This window comes from Pieris rapae, chromosome 10 (assembly GCF_905147795.1).
Source record: "Pieris rapae chromosome 10, ilPieRapa1.1, whole genome shotgun sequence".
Classification (NCBI taxonomy): Eukaryota; Metazoa; Arthropoda; class Insecta; order Lepidoptera; family Pieridae; genus Pieris; species Pieris rapae.
Window position 1 is genome coordinate 6287826 of NC_059518.1, and position 22901 is coordinate 6310726.

Here is a 22901-nt window from a genome sequence, read left to right on the forward strand (position 1 = left end):
CAATTCAAACCTAAGCGCGGTTCACTTTCACCTTGAATTTATTTATTTATTTATTTATTAGGAAACCAAACAGAGACATCCTTAATAAAAACAAAGTCAAAAATAAAAAAATACAAACACACTGGATGCCTCCACAACAGGTTACACTTATATATATTGAATCTGCGAAGCCGGCCTTATTCTTCCTGACTGAGACTCAGATATCCTCCCCGGCTGATACTTCTTACCTCTCCTACCCGGGGTACAAATTGGAACATTCATTTGTGCCGCGGGCGGGAGTTTGCGTGTACGTCAGAGAGGATGTCTGTTCTCGTCGCCTTGGGACGCTTGAAGGAAGGGACCTATCTAACCTCTGGCTCCGCATAGACTGCGATGACCATCCGCGATTCTATGCGTGCCTGTATAGGTCCCATAGCGGAAATGACGAAACTGACCGACTCATCGAGCACATCCAAATGGCTACAGATTCCCTGCTTGAAAGGGTTCCTACCGCCGAAATCGTGATACTTGGCGATTTTAACGCCCACCATGCCGATTGGCTCGGCTCTGAAACCACCGATCACGCGGGAAGATCCTTTCACGACTTTGCTTTAGCCTACGACCTGACACAAATGGTCCCTGCGATTACGCGAATACCAGATGTGGACGGTCATAAACCCTCTTTGTTGGACCTTCTGCTGACTTCGCATCCGGAGAACTATCAAGTCTCCGTTGACCCGCCATTGGGTTCATCGGATCATTGTGTGGTCCGGAGTACTGTGCCATCTACGCGCCCTTCGCGGTCGCGCTTTTTGGGTTTTCGCCGTATTTGGCACTACAAGTCAGCAGATTGGGACGGGATGCGGTCTTTCTTTGCGTCCTACCCTTGGGGGCCTATTTGCTTTTCGTCTGAAGCTCCAGATTCCGTCGCTGCCTCTGTCGCCGAAGTGGTTCTGCAGGGAATGGAACTCTTTATTCCTTTTTCTGCGGTGCCGATCGGTGGCAAGTCTCAGCCCTGGTTTAAGCGTTCTTGCAAGGCAGCCTCGCGTCGAAAGCGAGAATGCTTTAAGGCATGGGCAGAAGCGGCGAAATCTCGTGATGCTAATACCAGCGAACTCAAAAAAGCATATAACTCAGCCTCCAGGTCCTTCAAACGGGAAATCACTAAAGCAAAGTCAGAGCACATTGCCAGATTTGGCGAGAGATTGGCCCAACTCCCTTCGGGGACTCGAGCCTTCTGGTCTCTAGCCAAAGCTGTCCAAGGGAATTTTTGTCAGCCCTCCATTCCACCATTGCACAGGGAGGATGACTCGCTGGCCCACACTGCGAAGGAGAAGGCCGACCTTTTAGGCTGTCTCTTCGCGTCCAACTCGACTTTGGATGACCGAGGGAGATCACCACCGAGCATTCCACGGTGTGATTCTTCGATGCCGGAAGTTAAATTCCGGCAACGTGCTGTCCGTAAAGCATTATCTTCCTTGGACAAACATAAGTCGAGTGGGCCGGATGGTATTCCTCCAATTGTGCTGCGTACTTGTGCTCCTGAGTTGGCTCCGGTCTTAACGCGCCTTTTCCGGTACCTGTACTCGCTTGGCACTGTCCCGGAGTGCTGGAAGATCGCTTCGATACATCCGATCCCTAAAAAAGGCGATCGCTCCGATCCGTCCAACTATCGCCCAATAGCGATAACCTCCTTGTTCTCCAAAATAATGGAATCCATTATTAATTGCCAGCTCCTCGAGTATCTGGAGGGCCACCAGCTGATAAGTGACTCTCAGTACGGCTTTCGTCGTGGTCGTTCGGCTGGTGACCTTCTTGTATACCTTACGCATAGATGGGCGGAGGCAATTGAGTCCAAGGGGGAGGCTCTAGCGGTTAGTTTGGACATAGCGAAAGCCTTCGATCGGGTGTGGCACAGAGCACTGCTCTCGAAGCTTCCAGCCTATGTGCTTCCCGAGAAATTATGCGATTGGATCTCCAGCTTTCTGGCCGATCGGAGCATCAAGGTCGTCATCGACGGAGCATGTTCCGACCTTAAACCCGTGAACGCTGGGGTCCCACAAGGCTGTGTTTTATCCCCGACCCTGTTTCTTCTGCATATCAATGATATGTTGCAACTTAGCCACATTCACTGCTATGCGGATGACAGCACTGGGGACACTCTTTACACTGGCCGGGCAAGTATTTCTCGGGCAGATGTCGATGAGTACCGGAACAAACTTGTGTCTGAAGTAGAAACCCTACTACGTGGAGTCTCTGACTGGGGCAGACTAAACCTAGTCCAATTTAACCCCAAAAAGACACAAGTTTGCGCGTTTTCCGCTAAAAAAACACCCTTTGTCGCTACTCCTCTATTCGAAAACACTCTCCTTAAAGCCACAGCTAGCATTGGAATACTTGGCGTTGACATATCGAACGACGTTCAGTTTCGCGGTCACTTGGAGGGAAAGGCAAAATTAGCCTCCAAAAAGCTCGGTGTGCTCAGCAGGGCGAGACGGTACTTCACTCCGGGCCACCGCTTGTAACTATATAAAGCGCAAATTCGGCCCCACATGGAGTACTGTTCCTACCTTTGGGCGGGTGCTCCCCAGTACCAGCTTCTTCCACTTGACCGTATTCAACGAAGAGCGGTTCGAATCGTTGACGAGCAAAATCTCTCCAAGCGGCTTGATCCTTTGGCGTTGCGTAGATGTGGGGTCTCTCTGCATCTTCTACCGCATTTACCATGGAGAGTGTTCAGAGGAGTTGTTCGGATTAATACCTGCAGCTGAGTTTCATCATCGGACGTCGAGGCAGAATACGAAATTCCACCCGTATCACCTCGACGTCCGCCGTTCCACAACTGCGCGTTTTTCCAGGCAGTTTTTGCCGCGCACCACCACTCTGTGGAACCAGCTGCCAACTGAAGTATTTCCGAACCAATTCGACTTAGGGTCCTTCAAGAAAAGAGCGTACCAATTCTTAAAAGGCCGGCAACGCACTCGCGAGCCCTCTGGCATTGAGGGTGTCCATGGGCGGCGGTATCACTTAACATCAGGTGAGCCTCCTGCCCGTTTGCCCCCTGTTCTAAAAAAAAAAAAAAAAAAAAAAAAACATTAAGCCGTTTTTCCTTTTCTAAACATTTTCAGTGTTACCTAGAAACTACTAAAGTCTTACTATTATAATTAAGTAGTCATTTTTTAAAACAAATTTTTCCTAAATATGTAACAAATAATATATAGTATTCCCATTGTATGCAATAGCTATTTAATATTATTTATTATTTCAACCCAAATCATTTCTTTCTATTAAAATTGATCACTCATGTAACTCTAGTTAAATATATTATGTGAAATTCATTTTTGTTTTACCATTATTGCATACAAACTTGAAACACTGTATATATAAATATAATACTTTCTACAAACATAACTAAGTTTCTACAAATAATTATAACTAATGGAATGTTTTTTCGTTACCAATATGGTATAGACTAGTGCTATAAATTTAACTACAATGTTATAATTAACAAAGTTTTACATAATGTATAAAAACCTTGATAAACTACAGTCATTAATATAAAATAAATAATTACAAAATTTACAGTTATTTAGTAACAATAGAAAAATTTTACTAAGAATAGTAGTCCAGTCAGAGTAGAAAACATAAAACTAACCGTTAGGCATTAACCTAAGTTGCAATATCACTTTGGACGCACTTTTTCATAAAAATAAATCTGGGGTATGCTATTCACATCTTTCATGAGAACTTTCCGTTTCACAAACTTAAAATGTTCATATGCAAATTCATACAACTCATTTTCCATCTTCCATATATCAGATTTTTTTATCCGTTCTATTGTTTCTAATGTGGGCTCAATTTTAGAACTTGTTTGCCTCAAGTGGGACTTATTACTACTTAAGTAATGCTCTATTGCACCTTTGAAGAACCGTGGCAATACAGCCTCTAATACTGAGATAAAATCTAACATTTCTTCAGTAACTCCTACTAATAAGTAGTGGTTAATGAGATTGTGCTTTGCTTGATCTAATGCCCACTTATTTCCTGGTTTCCTGTAAATATATAAATATAAAATATTTATCTATTGTATATAAAAAATGCCCACAAAAACTCTATCTCTAAATATAATATAACTGATCAATCTATAAAATTAACATGTTTCTTTTTGTTATTGTACATTTAAGTTTCACTACAATTATTGAATCAAACATAGAAAAACAGAATAGAAAATCAAACTTTTAAAAGTAACAAGATAACACACATTATCTTGTTTTGTAAAAGTTAAGTCTTCTGTCTGCCAAAGTTTGCTGTACTGGTTTCTATAAAACTTGGGTTAATTTAAGATACCAACCAACACTCAGCAGCATGTCCGCAGAAGAAAGGTACCTGCAGCCACATGTTGCTTGGATCACAGTCTGGCTGTCCTTTTGCAACACAGTCATCAAATGTCTGAAAAACATATTGAACCATTAAAATAAACCATGAATTAATAATTACAACCTTTTTAAAAACATAAACATTAACTTAACTACAATAGACTATAATGATTTAAAAAAGGACCATACCATTTTGTCCCCATGCTTCTTCCTGACAAGATGTGGTCTGAAGTTGTCCCCATGTCTTAAGAAATAATAATAAGAAACAAGCCGATCCAGCGGCTTTCTTATTAAATTTATAAATAAGGGTTTTGTTGTTGTACCCAACCTGTAGCACAATATTAATTATGATGGGTAATTAAATGTTTTAGATGTAAAATTAATTTAATTATATTATAAAACCATAATAATATTTTTGTAACTAATAGTTATAAAAGAATTATTGAAAGTAGTCTAAGTATGCCAATTAGAATGCTTCATTACCCCTGGAATCATAATTAATGGCCAACCATGTCAAGATGTTACAGGCTCCTAGTTTATTGTAAATTACAATGTTTTTAAATATAAGAACATTTGTACATAAAGTAATAAATCAATTACATATGAAGTACAAAAAATTAACGGATTCTCACCTATCAAAGTTGAGGAATGCCATATGTCCGTGATATAGTGCAGGTTTGATTTCTTGCCACTTTGTCACATTTTGGGCGAATTTATACTGGTTATTCAGTGACATAACATGCATGTTCGCAGTTATGTTGATATGCAAAACTTTAAAATGATTCTTCTTGCACAAATCATATGCTACACCAACAAAACTGGTAGACCCAGTCTTTGGTACCCTGTTGTATATAACGACCAAATCATCGTCATCTTTTTCTGTCGGCTTCGGGAAAAACTGACGAGATTGCGAATGCGTTTGAACTAATTTGTATTCTGAAATGTGTCAAGTGCATTAGAAATAGTTTCATTTAATTCACTGAATAAAAACCTTTAAATACGGACCTAGCTTTTGATAACCCTCTTCTAGACGAGTTACTTCGGACTGGAAATATAAAACTACAATAACAATAATGCATAAAGAAGAAAATAGCCATAATTTATGAATGTTCAACATAATATTGCGAGGCAACCGCGTAAAGCTAAAAGTAAATGAGCACTGACATAATTTTATATGAGTTTAACATTCGTGTCCCACTACTCGCAACACCCACACAGCAAAATTATCAACATAATTATTTTTATTTCTATGTTAGAACATCAACATCAACACGAAAATACTTTGTCGCGCGCCCTATAATCACAGACTAGCAGACAGCTGGCAGACTATAACGTCGAAATCGTGAATACAACAGCTTATGAAGATACTATAGACAGATTAGTTACGAGACATGAGTAAGACGTTTGAGTTTACATAAGATAATTGTCAATTGTGTCATTGACAATAACTTGAAGTAGTCTAAATATGTAATATAGACTGTCAAGTATAAGTTGGCGTTCCAGTGGCGGCGCCTCCTACAACCCTCTGTGTTGCCACTTTTTTTGTTTAGTTTGGATTGATGGATATTCTTAGATATTACATTAAAGGTAAATAAAAAACTCAATAACAAAAAATTATTTTTTATAGTAATTATGGTCTGTTAGAGGCATTATTCCTTCCATGAATTCTTCAGAGTCATCTGTGTCAGAAGAATCTGAGTCGCTGCTATTCAAATCAATTAAAAATGGTTCCATTACTGTTTCAAGGCGGTTGTCTGTCATACGATAATTATTTTCAACATTTATAACGTGATTAGTGTTTCTGCCATTCTTCAGCAGTTATTTTGGAAAATGCACTATGGATTCTCTGTTCCATGTTTTCAGAGAGGCCAGTAACATTTGTGTCTGCAAATATTCTTTTGAACGAACTCCAAATGAATTCTATTGCATTAAAGTCACAATGATAAGGCGGAAGTCTTACAGCCTTATGACCATGTTTCTTTAATATTTCATCAATTAAGTAGACATTCTCCTGATTGATTGTTTTTATAATTTCATACAATTCTGCTTTTTTCATGGTTTCCAAGTATGAAAGATTGTTTTTTTTTATGAAATCTTGCATCTCTTGTTTCTTACTGTTCATTGTCACGCGTTTATTTATTTTAATACAGTGATATGACGCATTGTCCATCACTATTAATGAATTGGGCTCTAAGTTTGGGATAAGCTTTTCTTGTAGCCATTTACTGAAGTTATCTCCATTCATCTCGTCATGATAATCTCCACTTTTGGTCTTAGATTTGAAACACAAAAGACTATTGGGGATAAAACCTTTCTCACTTCCGGCATTCACTATGATCCATCTCTGACCTTCTGAGACTTCTGTAAGGACACCTTCAGTTTCCTCAGACTGCCAACATTTTTTAACTTTATAGCCAGGGTGTAAATAAGTCTCGTCCAAATAAACGATTGGCCTCGGATTGTCACTCCTTCTATTATTGTCTATTTCTCGATCTACCTGGAGTGACTAGTTTTATCGTCTTAGCCTCGGAAGTAGTGTTCTCTGGTGTGGAATTGTCATCACAAGCTGTGGATGTGGAAGGTCCTTGAGCTGCTTGATTAGGGACTTCAGTTCTCGCTGTAAAATTACTTTCCATGATTTTTCCCTCTGAAACTATACGGTTCACGGTTCTTTCAGAAACACCTTAAATAAAACAAAAAATATTTTAAGTTATCCATCAATCACATTTACTTTCAAAAGCAATTATTATTTTTCCCTAAATTTGGGGATATAAATATCACTTTTAACTGGCAATACTTTACCTGTCAAAGCCGCTGTTCGAGCATTCACTTGTTGAAATGGAATAATCGGCCCATTGTTACGTTTCTCCTCTTCACAAAAACGTTTTACAGCTAGAATAATTTCTCTAGCTGCACTCCGCACTACTTTTGGCATGTTTCGTAATAATTTTTACACTTTAAAACACAAATTATTAGCACCGACACACGTGAGGCTACCAAGCTGTTAGAACTGTCAACACAACTGTCAAAATTAGTACCTTTTTCTGCCACACGCCAACTTACACATGACAACCTATAGAATTCGTAAGCAAAGTTCCCGCTAGTGAGTTAGTGACTCTTATCCCTGAGGTCGCAGGTTCGAACCCGGCTATGCATGTCTGAAGAAAACGTCGTGAGGAAACCGGCATGCCTTAGCACGGAAAATAGTCGACTTATCGGGTTATATCCGGCCTACTTCCCAATCAGAAAAATGATTATACAGATACAGAAATTTTAGGCTAAGACCTGAAAGATTTAAATTAAACCACCAGTTTTTTTAAATTTTAAAATTCATTTCACATTTTAGACTATTTAGTATTAGTTAAAGAATTTAGATTCGTTTAGCGATCTGTTTAACGACAATTTTATATTATCTTATTATATTAACTTAAATCTACCTACTTTAATCCAAATAATGTGCCAGAAATCATCTTTATATCTTATCTCGGGTCGTCAAATATAATTTATATCTGATAGATAACCGGAAGGATATTAACTAACTTATCAAATCGTAAAATAATATCAGAAATATTGTATAGAATTCTTTTACCTAACTGTTTATATGGAGTGAGACCATTAATACAGTTATATAAACTAAAAATTCAAATGGCAAAAGACGTATTAAAATATAGTTAGAAGACTAAAGCGACAGGCAAATAAAATGAATGTTGAAATGCTAATTTAAAGGCGAGGAAATATTGTAACTATTAAAATGTTAAAAAATTTACCAACGGTAAGAACTATTTTCAATTATTACAGGCCTGTAGACTCCATTTCATGTTCTTACACATATCGTAGTAATTCATACTAGGCTCACATTCAGCTTGCATAGAAATCGTCGTCGAAGGGCTTCTGTCTATATTGCTTCAGTCAGTCCCAACCATTCGGTGAAGTAGCACGTTATTTATAAACACAGAGCTACAGAAATAATGTGAGGGACGACATTTCAGAATGGAGGTGGACCGTATATTTTATATATTCGGTAGTTTTTCAAGGAAAAAGCAGGACAGACGCAAGTCTTTAGAACAAACTTCTGTAAGTGCTGGGAACAGTCCTATGAAGGTTAGATCTAGACCTGGGAGCCAAAACATGCCAGCCAGAACATCTGCATACCAATTAGATAACGTGGTTAGAGAATGGGAGTGTGGGGTGTGTAAGAAGGAGCTGGTGGAGCCAAGGTTGCTAGCCTGCCTACACAGCTTCTGTACAAGGTGTCTTCAGGGTCTACCGTTGGAAGGAGAGTCAGAAAACTGGAGCGATATAGATGGTATGTATTGATTTTGGATTAGGTCGCGCATTTAAGTGAATTACACGAGGTGATAGGTGAAAATTAGTTTAAGCTATTGAAGCCTTATGTAGGATTTTAGGATAAAGAATTTGCAGCTTAGTTTTCTAAATCGGTACGGCTGTTCTATTCAATTACAAACCAATACAAAACTTATTATACGAATAAAAAGTTTGTATATGGCTATGGTTTGAGCACTACATATAAATAAATAAAAAAATAAGCCTTTTTTAGTTTACTTACATACAAATAATAGTCTTGTTAGTAATTAAGTTTGTATTCTAAATTTACTTGTGTTAGTTTTTCCTTAACCTTACTATTAAACTATTATTCCTCATTCTGTAAGAACTCCTCTGTAAGTGAAGGCCTTCTCCAAAGATAGTCAGTTCACTCTAGATCGGGTTATGAATCCGGTTGTTTTTTTATGTCTTCCCAGCTAGCCACAGGTCTACCTGTCTTTCTCTTCTGCGTTACTAGAGCGATATAGCGATACCTATATACCCTGTGTTATGTTAGTTAATATTTATAGTTTTAATTAAAAGTAAACCGGTTTAACAAAATATTATTTCCATGAAAACGAAAATCCATATAATATTATAACTTTTAAGTCCACCTCGTTGTTTAAAGGTTAAATGGAAACCTAAGATTTACGCTTCCGTAAAAGTTCTGTAGAATAAAATTAACCATACGAATTGTAAACCTTTCCTAATTGGAAATTCCCCTAGCAATTTACGTCCCGTGTGTTGTGTAGTTTAAACCGACAATTTTATAAGCTTTAGTTAAGTCCTAAAGTATGCCACTCACCCTTAGGTAGTGCTTTCTAATACCGGTTGTACCTCATGATCATTAAAAAAATCTAAAAAACTATGCTAAAAATAAGGTCAGATGCAGAGAACTATATATAATTACACCTACGTCACATATCTAAATAAAAATCACGTAACATTAAATGTCATCTAATTATACTGTTTACGCATTACCCTAATTAACTGATAGATCAAAATATACATTACACATAAATATTATTGTGAAAGCGCAGCCTATTTTAGTTTGCCAAAATCTTGCGAAACAGTCAGATAGTTTAATTTTTTTAATGTCTCATTCTAAAAGCATTGTATCAAAGTAAAATATATATTGTACATGGTATATTATTGATTGTTTACTCGTAAAATGTTTTTAAATATACCTACATAAATAGATATCTCACGGGCAGGACTATTACTATTTAGTTTTATGTATTTAAGTGACATTAGTCTGATATCGGTCTGGTCATTTATGGGTATTTAAAATACGGACTTTTCTTAAATCGAAATATGAAAGCAGTGGCCCATAGGTTCGACAATAGCAGGTGGCTGTTGCTGAAGATGTTGCTAAGACGGAATATTATTTATTGGTGTCCAGCATTTTATATATAGGTGAAGGGTTTAGTGACAATACAAAATAACGTCACTAAACCCATCAGTTGAGCGAATTCAACGAATTCCTTCTACCAGGCGGAGAAAAACTTAAATCAATTACTTTCAACGTTTCACCATATTTCCAAATAAGTAAAATTAGTATTTTAAATATCACTCAATTCACCGTGTGATTGTGGCAAGAGATTCGAGCGCTATTCTCCACTGTGTGTATTAGTACTTCGATTTGAAGCGTTCGATTCTCGACGCATCAATTGTTTCGTTAAACAAACATGTCTACGCCATACAGAGCCACTTTTCATAAAGGATAGCTGTGAGAAGCTCCGCTATATATTCATTGCTTAAGTGTATAAAACAGCTATAATAAAATCTTGATTTCATCACTGAAACCGCTCTAAAAGACCAATAAAAATTCTACTGGTCAATAGAAATAAAACAAAAATTTACAGTCGCCCAGTGTTAACATCTGGCTGGAGCTCTTAAATATAACGAGTCGTTAATAGTTACAATAGATTGGTAAACAGATGAATTTGATTGCAAAATAGGTCAAACTAATGGGAAAGATGAGAAAACTTTTGTTTTAAATAAATTAATGCCGCGTTATATAATAATATTAGTTAAGTTAATTTTTATATTGTTGGGACTTGAAAATGTTACATACACGTTACGTTGTTGAATATTTTTAGTGCAATTTTTTTTATAGAACAGGAGGAGGGTCACTTGATGTTAAGTGACACCGCCGCCCATGGACACTCTCAATGCCAGAGGACTTGCGAGTGCGTTGCCGGGATTTTAAGAATTGATACGCTCTTTTCTTGAAAGAGCGTATCAATTCTTAAAATGTCTATTATAATTCTGACCCTAAGTCGAATTGGTTCGGAAATGCGATAGTATTATTAATTTGACCGTACACAATAATTTTAAAATATCTTATTTATAGGCTTCAAATAGAATTTAATAAAATATATTCTACATTCAACAAATTGAAGAAGAAGTCTCTACCTATATTATTTATTTATTTTTTGTTTTTCACCATAGACGATCAACAACCAATAGTCTGTAGTCCGGTAGTTATGGGTGTCAAATGTTCAGTTTTCTGTATGTGAAGGTTATGTTACTGAGTAATTCAACATTTCCCATTCCAGGTTGACGCTAGTTATTGAAAGAGATACATTGGGTTATGTCTCAAGCAAACGTCATAATAATTAAATATTAAATGCAGCGTGATTTTGGCAAGAGATTCGAGCCCTATTCTCCACTGTGTGTGTTAGTACTTCGATAACAAATATTATATTATACTATAGTATTTGACATATAGTCTTTACTAGGAATAAAAATATAGCGACTCAATTTTGGTAAGAAAACCAACTCAGTTGCTACCATTAAATCACAAAAATATTCATAAAATATACTTATTGCTACCATTAATTTATCAATTTATTTTATTATTTAATGCACATTAGTCTTTGATTTAATTTTAATTTACTCTTCAAATAAAATAATATCAGTCACTTTATTACCCGGTGAATTAATTATTATTTCGTATCACCTACATAAATATATGTGTGAAATCTTAATACATTTTTTATTGTGTTTTGAATGTTACTTTTTAATCGCTTATGTATCTATAAATTTATATAGATAAATGGAATTTAATAGTGCATTAGTTGTAATTTAAAATAGACAAATAAGGCCAGGCCTACAATAATGTGAAGGCAACAAGCATCTGAACAGCGGAAGCCTTACAGGGGCAACCTACTTTGAAAATAATTGGCTTACTTGCACGTGTTTACTGACACATTTCTAGTGATTCTTTGCCAAATAAAATTTATCATCTTCGGTTGGTAATATCCAAACTATAAATACAAAGTAAGACTGGAGAAAATAATTCTAACTTGGAAACAAAATGTGAAATGCACAACTATGAAAATGCGTATTCTAGATGAGACGAGGAATTCATATATTGATGTTTCTGTATTTAAATGATATGAAGACACGTGTTATAAACCTTAACCTACGAAGAACAGAACTTACCAAGTGATGAGTATCAAGTATGAATTTACGGTTCAAGTAAACCCTTTAGTGGTAGCCAATGAGTAGTTGGTTTCCTAACCAACATTGAGTCGCTTTATTTTTATTTTCAGTTAAGACTATACGTCAAATACTATTACTTTTAACTACTTTTTACGAATGCTTCAGATAATTTTAAAATACTGATTTATATAGTCAGTTTATCTATGGTAGCGTTGTGGTAAAAACTTGTGGTACGTAACGAAACGCGGTGTTTTTTTTAATTCATGTTTATTTCGTATTTTAGAAGTAAAATAATAGGTAACGTGTGTAAATCAAAATCAATATTATTGTTTATGGCACGCCGGGTGGCTGAGCTATATTTAGATGCACATTAGCTATGTTCCGGCCTACACGTCATTGATATTCTTAAAATAAATTAAATTATTCTAACGTGAATTATAAAGTTACAGAGAAATACTTCGTTTTTCCGCACAAACATTTTTAGGGGTTACATACACTTTAATCTCAGACAAACAATTCTTCAGCATTCAAATCGACAAACGTCCTTACAACCTATTTGTTACAACCGCGAAAGTATTGGTAGGTGTAAATCTTCCAGATTACTTTAAACTTTGCTAGTAGCAATATTAATAAATAATAAATTCGAAAAGTATAATATGCTATTTTATACTTTTTTATGGCCCGCACGGTTAAACGGTTTGTGCTGCTATTATATTCTGTTCTCCAGTCTTAACTTTGTAGATAAACTGCGTCATAAATTGGCATTTCAAAAAGAATATTAACTGTCAGGTCTGCAAAAGTAGATTATGAATTATTTTTAATTTTAGCTATCCAAATTATGTTACCTTGCAATTCTCAAAGCTACCTTGAAAAGCCAACTTTCAGACAGAAAATTTACTCTTCAGATAAAAAAATATCAGTCACTAACTTCGTATCACCTACATAAATATTTGTGTGAAAATTTAATTCATAATTTTAAAACAGACCAAAGAGAAATATGTGTTTAATAGCTGTCGTATGAGATCATACTTCACCATTTTAGATAATAAATTAACTCATATTAAACACACATTTCGGAAGGTATCAGCAATATATGACATCCCAGTGACATTTTTTTTTTTCTAAAAATGCATCAAATATTTGCCAGCTAGAACCGGTTTCTATAGCCTGTTTTTGTTTTTGTCTTTACTTATTATTTATTTATCCCACCGTTCAGAGTCCCTGAATTTCCATAAATAAAAATATATTTATTTAATTACGGTTTATAATAAAGCAATCTTTCTTAATTCTTAAGATTTTATTTATATGTAGTTAGTACGTTATTATAGTATAAATGAATGAATCAAGAAGAAAGTAAGCCAATAACGAATTGTTTTGAGTCGATAAGGTTTAAATACTAGTTTTAATCCGTCGAAATTATAAAAATAATATTTGATTATACCATAATAATGATTGAGAATTGAGATATGCCAGACATTTTCGAGTTTATTTACGCGATCTTTCAAAGAAGTGGAAATGATGATTCGAATTACAAGATCAAAGTCATACCTGGTAATTCAATTTTATAGCTCCATGGAACCTATTAAATTATCGTGTTAATAATAACATTTATTTTAGTATTTCTATAATGATTAAGTTTATAAATGATATATCGGTTTTGTTTCAAAAGTTAAATTATATTGACTTAATTTTCGGGAATCAGTATTTAAAATCGTGACTTGCGTGAAGCGTCAAGTCTATAATTCACTTGTGAATTTTGTTTTGGGTATCAAATTGTAAAGTTTAGAATCTGATTCTGTTTGGAATGTTCTTTTTTTATTTTGTTTGTTTGATAAAAATCACATATTTTTAATGAATGGTTTTATATTTTATAATTAACACTAACGGCGTGTCTGTTTTAAGAAGGCCCATATTCAATTGTTTAGCCTTTGCTGAGTGGCGAAGACCCTTGAGGCCAAAAGGGATATTCCATCAGTCTGATATAGTAGACAATTTATCGTCTTTGTTACTAGACGACGTTACACTAGATCTACTTCAAATTCAAATTCGAAATAGTTTATTCATGTAGGTAACATAATGTACACTTATGAATGTCAAAAAAAGAAATACATTAAATGCTTCTAATTTTACATTTACTGCCAGTTCTCAAATCGAGGGCGTAGAACGTAAGAGAAGAACTGGCAATAAACTCTCCGCCACTCTTGTTAATTACCAAGTTTTTTCTTTTAAACGTTTGTAAGGAGCTGCAACCATTACACCATGAATGACTTGAAACCCAGAATAAAAAACTATACTCATCCTTGCACTCTAACAATATTTTTCAAGTGCCCAAGATGATTCAGCTTGCCCGAGGCCGATTTATTTAAAGAATACGTTTCGTGTCGGATGTAATGAGCAATACATTTGTGTCTTCCGCTGTTATTAATAAATTGCCAATACTGGGTAAGCATTTATCTTAGGTAATTAGTTTTAGGGGCTATACATATGGCATCCCTGGGTTTGATAATTGGATTTTGACTCGATCGAGACTAAATATTTTCAAAGTAATACTCGTAGGAATCTTAAAAATGATAAAGAAAATAACATGGTAATTTTTCATAAATCATATTTAGTTGTCTAGGTTATTTGCTAACCTCTATCATTAGGAGGGTTAAGAACTACATGTATTTATCTAAGATTCTAATCTGAACTCATACTTACTGTGTTATTATATAAGGTTATAATATTTATATTTTAATTACTGTGACAAACACAGTAATTACTTATTTATTTATTTTAGATAATTTATACCTAAAATATTTCTATGATTGGCCTCGAGTTGCGAATGTTATTTTGTTTCGCTATTCGATTCGAAAATAATAAAAACTTCACATTATAATTTACTATGTTTACATTATTTTATATTTTCTATTGACTAAAATCGTGAAACATATTTCAGTATCAATACAACAAGACTCCAGTTCTAGATCCGCATCAGGCAGTGGAAGTGCCAGTGGTAGTGGTTCTGCAGCATCAGGATACGAGAGTGAAAGAAACTCCGACTCCGATGCTAGTCTTAATCAGAAACCTCGCAAATTCGGAATTTATACAAAAAAGGTGCGTACACCACGAAATTCGTATCATAATCTCCATACATAGTACGGTGAGCTTTTATAAGTGTATATAGACTTGTCCAAAATCAAGAGAAATTTAATAATTAACAAGCGGTCAATCGGAGTAGAGAAATCGAGAAATCACTAACAGTAAATTGAGTTCTCAAGGTAATTCGATATTCAAGATTTACCCAGCACTCTGGATTACTATAATATAGAGATTCGTGTATAATACGTATATATATACATCCAACTTTAACATGTCTGGATCCTGAATCTTACCCTTAGAATTTAAGTTCTCCCAGCGCCTTTGCAAAACGTATGACGTCACCGAATTTGTTCTACGATAGACATTTGGCAGTTTAATTTTAATTACAGATATCAGGCAAGAGCATCCATTTCGTAGTATGCCCTACTTGTTTGGGGGAGACCCCACTGCCCTTGGGTGGAGTGTCAGCGTTGCCTTTGAACTATGTCTTGTTGAGGAAAATCGCAAGTCGAGATGCTGCCAATGTTCTATGCGATCTGTGCAGTAGTGATTGCAAGGTATTTTATTTACTTCATCACAACAGTAATGTACATAATCATTACATAGATAAATAATACTTTTACTTAAGTCTAATGCCTATACCATGCTATAAAATGTATATACTTTTAAAATATTGACTGTATTAAATAGGTTCTATTTTGGGGAAAGGAAGATAGTGGTTGACAGTTTGTCTGTTTTATTGAATACACCTTTTGACAGGGATGTAGGTTGCTATTACTTCAAAAGGTATATTATTACTTCAAAAGGTATATTATTGTTGTTTAATCAACACACCTAGAACAGAACAAAAACATTGAAGATCATAGCCAGGTGTTGCGAAATTCTCAGGTGAATATTGCTGTACACAATTCCCCAAAGTGACTTAATTGCATTTAATGTTCTGAGAAAGTATGGTCCCAGTAGGGGATCGTCTAGACACATTTCGCAATTTAATAAGTTTTCCTTAGCAGAAACACTGACGAGAATATTAATGTTCTCTTTTGTTTACGTGAGTAGGTACTGCTTACTTACTGTTTCGAAATATAAGTGAGATCTTTTGTATATATTTGAGATATTATGAAGATATTAAGAGACGCTAAACGGCAATCGTTCACGACTGTTTCCGTTAAAAAGTTTTATTTAAAATTAATAGAGTACGTCCTATCTTGGGATACCTTACCAATAATTACTTTACAATTGGTACTGTAATAGTTGATTTTACAATTGTATCGATTCCATGCTCACGTGATGGTTGCGTAAACAGAATCCTTCATAGTACTTCACGGTTAAAATTCAATTACAAAAAAAATCGACTAATGTCCTCAAATAAATCAGTTTTAAATGAAGTGTATCGGTTTCCGAGGCGAAATCCTCATTTACAATGACATGCCACGTTTACTTCACACGGCGTGAGGGATTCCTATTTTTATTGAAAACTTATTTCGGGCACAAGTATACATCATTATTGATGATGCGTGACATAATTATTGATGGCTTATTGTAAGTTTTTTCATGCATACGTTTTAAACAATTAAATGTTGGAAAATAATGTTCGTAATGGGTTTAATCAAATTGTAACCATAACTCATACACATCATTATAATAAACATAGAATAGTATTGTGCTTGGAGTAAGCATACCTTAAAATAGTTTATATTTAGCAATGTTTTTTTATTTCGCGATAAAGTCCTACTTGTATATAGTGCATATGTCGCAGCCAACTAGCTTAATTAGCCGTTCAATTAACAGCCTAGCCATTTACGGCGCCTTCTAACTAACGGCCTAAAAGTTGTCCAGCTATAACTATTTAGATATTGTTGAAGAGTTTAAATATTCTGAACTAACAATGGGTTTTTATACAGCAGTAGCCATTTTCAGGCCGAGAGTAGATGTGACGAATGTCTTCTGAGCATCTGTACATCGTGTGCCGATTCGCATCGGAAGCAGAAGACAACATCCAAACATCCCGTTCATCCCATAGATCCTCCAGTCAGATATTGCACCCAACATCCACGTTCCGAATTGAGCGTATACTGCGCTACTTGTCAGCAGGTGCGTTAATTTGAACGATGTTACTATTATGACGTCAAGGTGGCTAATAATAATAATAAAAACTCATAATCAAGAACATGATTAACATTAGTCGACATCACAGCAGAACGAAGAGCTGGCAGCTACCTCGCACAAAGAATTAGTCTAGCTATTTAAAGGGAGAACGCTGCCAGTATCTTCAGAACCTTGCCTAAAGGGACTCCTTTTAATAATATATTTTAATTATTAAATGTTGAGGTTAGTTATTAGGTATATTTTTATGTATTATGTTATTTGTTTTGAATTTATATTTCTATTGGCACACGAATATTAACATGTTGTGTTGAGTTTTGATTCCGTTCATCTTAAAATTCATATCAGCAGTTTCGTACTGTACATACATTTTGTTTAAATTCTAAATTGAAGTCTTTGAAGTGAACAAAATTGCTTCTTGCATTTACCGTAAAAGAAAGTATGATACAGAATTTTGATACGTTTTATAACCAAAAACTATTAATTTTCAGGTAGTATGCCGTGATTGTTGTGTAATATCCCATTCGGGGCATGCTCTCGCAAACGCTTCACGAGCGGCAAAAGAACGCGCTCGGCAAGTACGCGACGCGTGCGAGCGAGCGAAGCATGTACCAGATAATGTTGAAAGAGCCACCAGGATACTCCACGTGCATGCTTATGAAGTTGAGGTAATAAAGTCTATGCTTATCTATTAACTAATCATTTTATATTTTACTGTCACATTTAGCACATTTCAATTGATTTAAAGATGATTAGAATTTAATTAGATTTATGAAAAATTATTATTTTTGATAAATCGTCCTTACATAACTGGTATCACTATTAAATGAAGATATGGTAAATCTAGCTAATCTTATTTTAAGGTAACTAAGCTTTTATCATAAAAATTACTATGTGAAGGCTGGCTCATCATTTCAGCCAGAATCTCCCAGTTAAAAATATTTGTATAGAATTAATTTTAATACCCTTTTCCTATCAAATATTTCTTATAGGAAATATTTTTTCACAAAAGCCATACGAAATAGTTCTATATACCACTGAAGATCTTTCGTAGTTAATATTTCAGAAACAACTACCTACGTCATATTGGAACAAAAATTATACATACGTAATTGTTTATTTATTTTCAAATGCAAATTATACTTTAACCCACTTCTGAGGGTAATAATAAGTAATATTCTCCTAATATTAACATTTCTTTCCCTAAAATTGTGTCATTGTCATTGGATGTATTGTGAGATGATATTGCTAACGTCGACCACTAAAACCTTAAAATAATTGTATGCAGTAAGCAAATCTTCGAAAGGTATTGTTAAGATGTTTTTTCTCCAGACCCAAGCATCTCGTGTGGAAGCAGAGATTCGTGCGTGGACAGAAGAATACAAACGTGCAGTTGAAGCTCATGGGCGCGCCTTATGCACTGCCGCAGCCAGGGCTAGAACTTCATGCAGAGAGAAGATAGAACAGAAGACACGACAGCTGGAAGAAAGAACACAACATGCGTTAGATGCCGTCCAGTTTGCTGAAGAGGTTGGCATGAAAAACATTGAGAAAACAATTATGTTAATAAATTAAGCTATTCTTCGAAGTCCCAACTGTTATTATTAACAATGATATATGATTATAACTATTATACTAAGCTAGTACGATGACATGAAGAAAAACGAAATAATGAAATAATATATTTACCCGTATTAAAAATAATAGATAAATAATCATTTCTATCGCAAAAATATAAGGTTCATAAGTATACTGGAGCTTTAAAATATAAAGTTAATTTTCTCAGCTCCTCTCAGAAGGCAAAGAAGACGAGGTATTGTCTCTAAGCGGGCCGGTACTTCGTCGTCTGGAGAGGCTGACGGAGCTTCAGCCCGTATCGGAGCCCCCTCGATGCGAGTTGCGCTTCGCCCCTGACGCACCGGGACCGGAAAGTCGCTTAGTAGGAAGACTGCTCACGCAGGCCGCTGATCCAGATAAATGTGTTTTAAATACCGAAGGTATTGACACAATATGAAGTACACAACTTCTATTAATTATTTTCATTATTAATTTCTTTGGAAATTGTAAAACTTTTTATATTGCTTTTCTTTAATAAAAGTAATTATTGTTTTTGCTTTACAAATGATAAAACTTTATTTCTGTTACCAATTTACAATAGTTTATACATTTTTATTGAAAACAACATTCAAAACTTTTATTCTATTAATCTTTAAAATAGTGAAGACTCTTGTATATTATATATTTGAAAACATATTGTATGTTACGAAATTTAACTTCAGATACAAATTAATAATAAAACACGACACCACGCAACATTAAACCGTGGTAAATCATATTGTTGCATTCAATCAGCTACATAAAACATTCTCAGGATTTCAAGATCTGCAAGTAGAGTACCCACATGAAGCGGTGCTAGAACTACACGACGGCAAAGATGAGAGGATATGGTGTGGAGGAGAGCAGGTAAATTAATGTATGGTTAGGAAGGTGGATTATTGTTACGTTATATGGTATGGAACAAAACTAACGCCACCTTAAAACATAATATACGGATCCCTTGTACAATGCCAGCAAAGTTTAAATATTTAATTTTATAAAGGCATCATTTGTTAGATTTCTTGGTGTTTTTTTAATCTTTTATATTTCATTTCAAATAAACATTATCATGTTTTATAGGTATGTGGCTATTTTAGAAGACGGGATTCTTCAGCCAGACCCGCCTTAGCGCGTGTAAAAGACAGAGGTGATGGCTCCTACACTATAACCTTTGCGGCTCCTAGTCCAGGAGCTTACTTGTTGGCTGTCACACTTAACAATACTCCTATTAAGGTATTACATATTATTATTTTTGATTTTATCATTATTTTATTTAATATTGACGTGGTAACAGAAATTTGTATCAATATAGAAAAAGGTTTTATTGTGAAATTATGTATGTTATATAATCAATTTAGGGCAGTCCATTTCCCTGTTGCGCGCGAGTGATGAAAGCTCACTCGGGGCAGTTCCACTGTTGCTCGTTCTGTTCTTCGGGTGGACGAAGGGATGTCACTTGCGCTTGTGGGTCTACTATGGCTGGTGGCTATAAAGGTATATAATATATCTAACGTTAATACGTTTTTTAATAAGTTAATATAAAAATGTGCCAGTTTCATTATGAAAACTATTCATCTACATTGTAAAAAAATATTTATTTTATCTCCGATAATTGCTTTCTTAGTTAAACAATTTTTTTTTTCGTCCAAAACTTAACTCCGAGTAAACATGATAAAACATTAAATATTTAAGCTTATTAAGCTTTTAAATATACAATTATACATTTGTCTATTCTTTACATATAATCATTTTGTCGATCCGACGTGGTGGAGGCCTGATGACCTGTAACACAGGTGCACAACCTTTAACAGGCATTATTAGTCTCACTTAAGCAATAGCAGTGCTCCAAAGAAGAATGACAATTATTGTATATGTTTTTGTGAGAAAATAAATATATATTATTATTATTAATTATACATGTCTGTCCAAGTTACGTAGCGGTGTTGTGACAACTTTATAATAAAATTAATTGTACTATAACTTTTCATACTGGCATCATTTCCAGGTTGTGGCCACGGTCATGCTGGATGGCCTGGGACAAGACACTGGTCGTGTTGTGGAAACACCAGACGAAATGCACCCTGCGCCAGACCACCACAACAATTATACCAATTTTCTCTGTAATATGCTGTGTATTGATTACTAAAAGCCCATACTTGAATCTGAACTTTAAATTGCATCAAAATCGGTGTATCACACGGTGATTTAACTTACACTAAAATATGTCGTATAATGTATAAATGTATGTATGACAACATGTACTGGGCAGATAATACTAGTGATAATAGGACGAGTGTGTCTTAAGTTGTAATACATATGTATGCAATTCTTATGAAAAATAAAGTTTTCTTTAATATTATTATTGTATTCTCAAACGTGATCAAATAGTTATTCATAGGACTTGTTTGGCGAGCGTTTCGAGTTATGATTAGGATAATTACTGATCTAAGCTTAGCTTTTGATATGAAAACTGTGTGACGATGTGATGGGACAAAAACTAAGAATTAATCGCACGCCAAAGCGTAGGTATGCAAAATCGATTTTCTTTCTAATTACGCAAATAAAATAATTGCTAGATTAAGTATAAAACCATGTCGCATAAATTAATGCAATTGGCGTGTGACAATTTCCATACTGGTGACGAGTTCACCTAGATGATAACTATCTAAAATTAAGAAGTTTAAGTTCATACTGATTTGAAATTTTAGTTAAGGTTCATTACAAAATACTGTATAATATTTTACCTAGATAGACATTGTTTTAGAATAATATATGTATCATGTAACTAATAAATAGTAGATAGAAAAACAGTATTATTCGTTAAACTGTGGTATTTACTGTGATTGTTATAAATAAAATTATTAATGTAATTGTTATAATTCGCTTGTTTTATTTGCATATCTTTAGCAAAGACAATTACGCCTCTGCTAAGGTCAGTTTGGTCTAGTGCTTAGTTTGATTTAATCAACCGGCAGCGAATTAAAAAATCATAAAGTGCATTAGTACCTACATTCTATAACTGAACCTCACATAGCAAAAGTAAAGTTAAACAGTTACTTAACTCAAAATAAAATAAGTATATTATGATTAAGGGTAAAATCGTTGTCATTATATCAATTATAAATAATCATTTACCGAGGCCGGATGATAGCGCTATATTTCAAAGACAAAACGAACTCGCATGCCTTATGTAGGCACTAGGCACTTGTAGAAGAAATATGGCGGGCTGATTCGCTTGTCCATTGCGGGAAAAATTTCACAACAAATAAAACAATATTAAACATTCTATTCTTTATTTTACAAAAATTATTGCTTAAATACATTTCCTAAAAAAATCAAAAGGGACCTCGTTCTTTGATTAATTCACATTAAGAAAATATAAAATAAACTCAAATATAATATTTTACCTTAAATCTAATAATAATAGTCAACTGATATTTTTTATTGCAATTTTCTAATTTGATCGATGTTAGTATATACGAAAATATTACAGATAATATAAAAAATATACCTATTTTTCTTAACAAATCAAAATCTAATATTTTGGATTGGACTTCGGCCTTTCGTCTTAAAAATTTTGGCATCAAGTACCTACCGTATACTATAATTTAACCACAATAGGACACAACGACCCTATTTAATCAAAGTAAAACTTGTTTATACCAGTTAAATCCGCACTATTTATATCAAAATCCTAATCTCACATCTTAAGAAGTGCTATGGTAGCTTATGACAAGAATCACTAAGGGTTAGATTCAGAGGTAATTTCATTTCTTTTTTTGACTTCAGCTCAAAGTATCGTCTCTAAATATTACCCTAGGAATATTCATATGACTTCAAACGGTTGTTTAATAGTTCTGTCTATGGAACAAAAAGTCGAAAAGTGTTTAAGATCTCATAGCATTAATCACGAAGCTAATGCCACTGTTAAATAATATACACTACTGCGTGATGAGTGAATAGTTAAAAATATCAGTATCACAGTTATATCAC

At 34.6% G+C, this 22901-nt stretch overlaps 2 protein-coding genes and 1 long non-coding RNA gene across 3 annotated transcripts; 1 reads left to right on the forward strand and 2 right to left on the reverse strand.

Moving 5' to 3' along the window:
- Nucleotides 1–3254: 3254 nt before the first annotated feature.
- On the reverse strand, nt 3255–5671 carry LOC110992300 (heparin sulfate O-sulfotransferase). The gene is made up of 5 exons (XM_022258057.2): nt 5361–5671; nt 4988–5291; nt 4545–4683; nt 4331–4428; nt 3255–4031 (listed from the first exon to the last, which is right to left on the reverse strand). Exons 1-5 carry the CDS (start codon nt 5470–5472, stop codon nt 3662–3664), a joined length of 1023 nt encoding a protein of 340 aa, XP_022113749.1. The 5' UTR covers nt 5473–5671; the 3' UTR covers nt 3255–3661.
- A 1185-nt stretch (nt 5672–6856) lies between these two features.
- On the reverse strand, nt 6857–7218 carry LOC123689503. The gene is made up of 2 exons (XR_006750463.1): nt 7158–7218; nt 6857–7038 (listed from the first exon to the last, which is right to left on the reverse strand). It is a non-coding gene; the product is annotated as an uncharacterized LOC123689503 (long non-coding RNA).
- Nucleotides 7219–8147: 929 nt separating this feature from the next.
- Nucleotides 8148–21768, forward strand: LOC110992299 (tripartite motif-containing protein 45). The gene is made up of 11 exons (XM_045629828.1): nt 8148–8661; nt 15067–15224; nt 15599–15766; nt 17127–17300; nt 17804–17980; nt 18645–18842; nt 19099–19309; nt 19684–19775; nt 19989–20141; nt 20267–20402; nt 20914–21768. The coding sequence occupies exons 1-11, from the start codon at nt 8346–8348 to the stop codon at nt 21030–21032; spliced, it is 1902 nt and encodes a 633-aa protein (XP_045485784.1). The 5' UTR covers nt 8148–8345; the 3' UTR covers nt 21033–21768.
- Nucleotides 21769–22901: the final 1133 nt, after the last annotated feature.

Coding starts and splice junctions, on each gene's coding strand:
- LOC110992300 (XM_022258057.2), bottom strand. CDS start 5,472: ATGTTGAACATTCATAAATTATGGCTATTTTCTTCTTTATGCATTATT. Junction 5,292..5,360: donor AGAGGGTTATCAAAAGCTAG/GTCCGTATTTAA, acceptor GACACATTTCAG/AATACAAATTAGTTCAAACG. Junction 4,032..4,330: donor GGACATGCTGCTGAGTGTTG/GTTGGTATCTTA, acceptor ATATATTTACAG/GAAACCAGGAAATAAGTGGG.
- LOC110992299 (XM_045629828.1), top strand. CDS start 8,346: ATGGAGGTGGACCGTATATTTTATATATTCGGTAGTTTTTCAAGGAAA. Junction 15,767..17,126: donor TGTGCAGTAGTGATTGCAAG/GTATTTTATTTA, acceptor AGCCATTTTCAG/GCCGAGAGTAGATGTGACGA. Junction 20,403..20,913: donor TATGGCTGGTGGCTATAAAG/GTATATAATATA, acceptor CATCATTTCCAG/GTTGTGGCCACGGTCATGCT.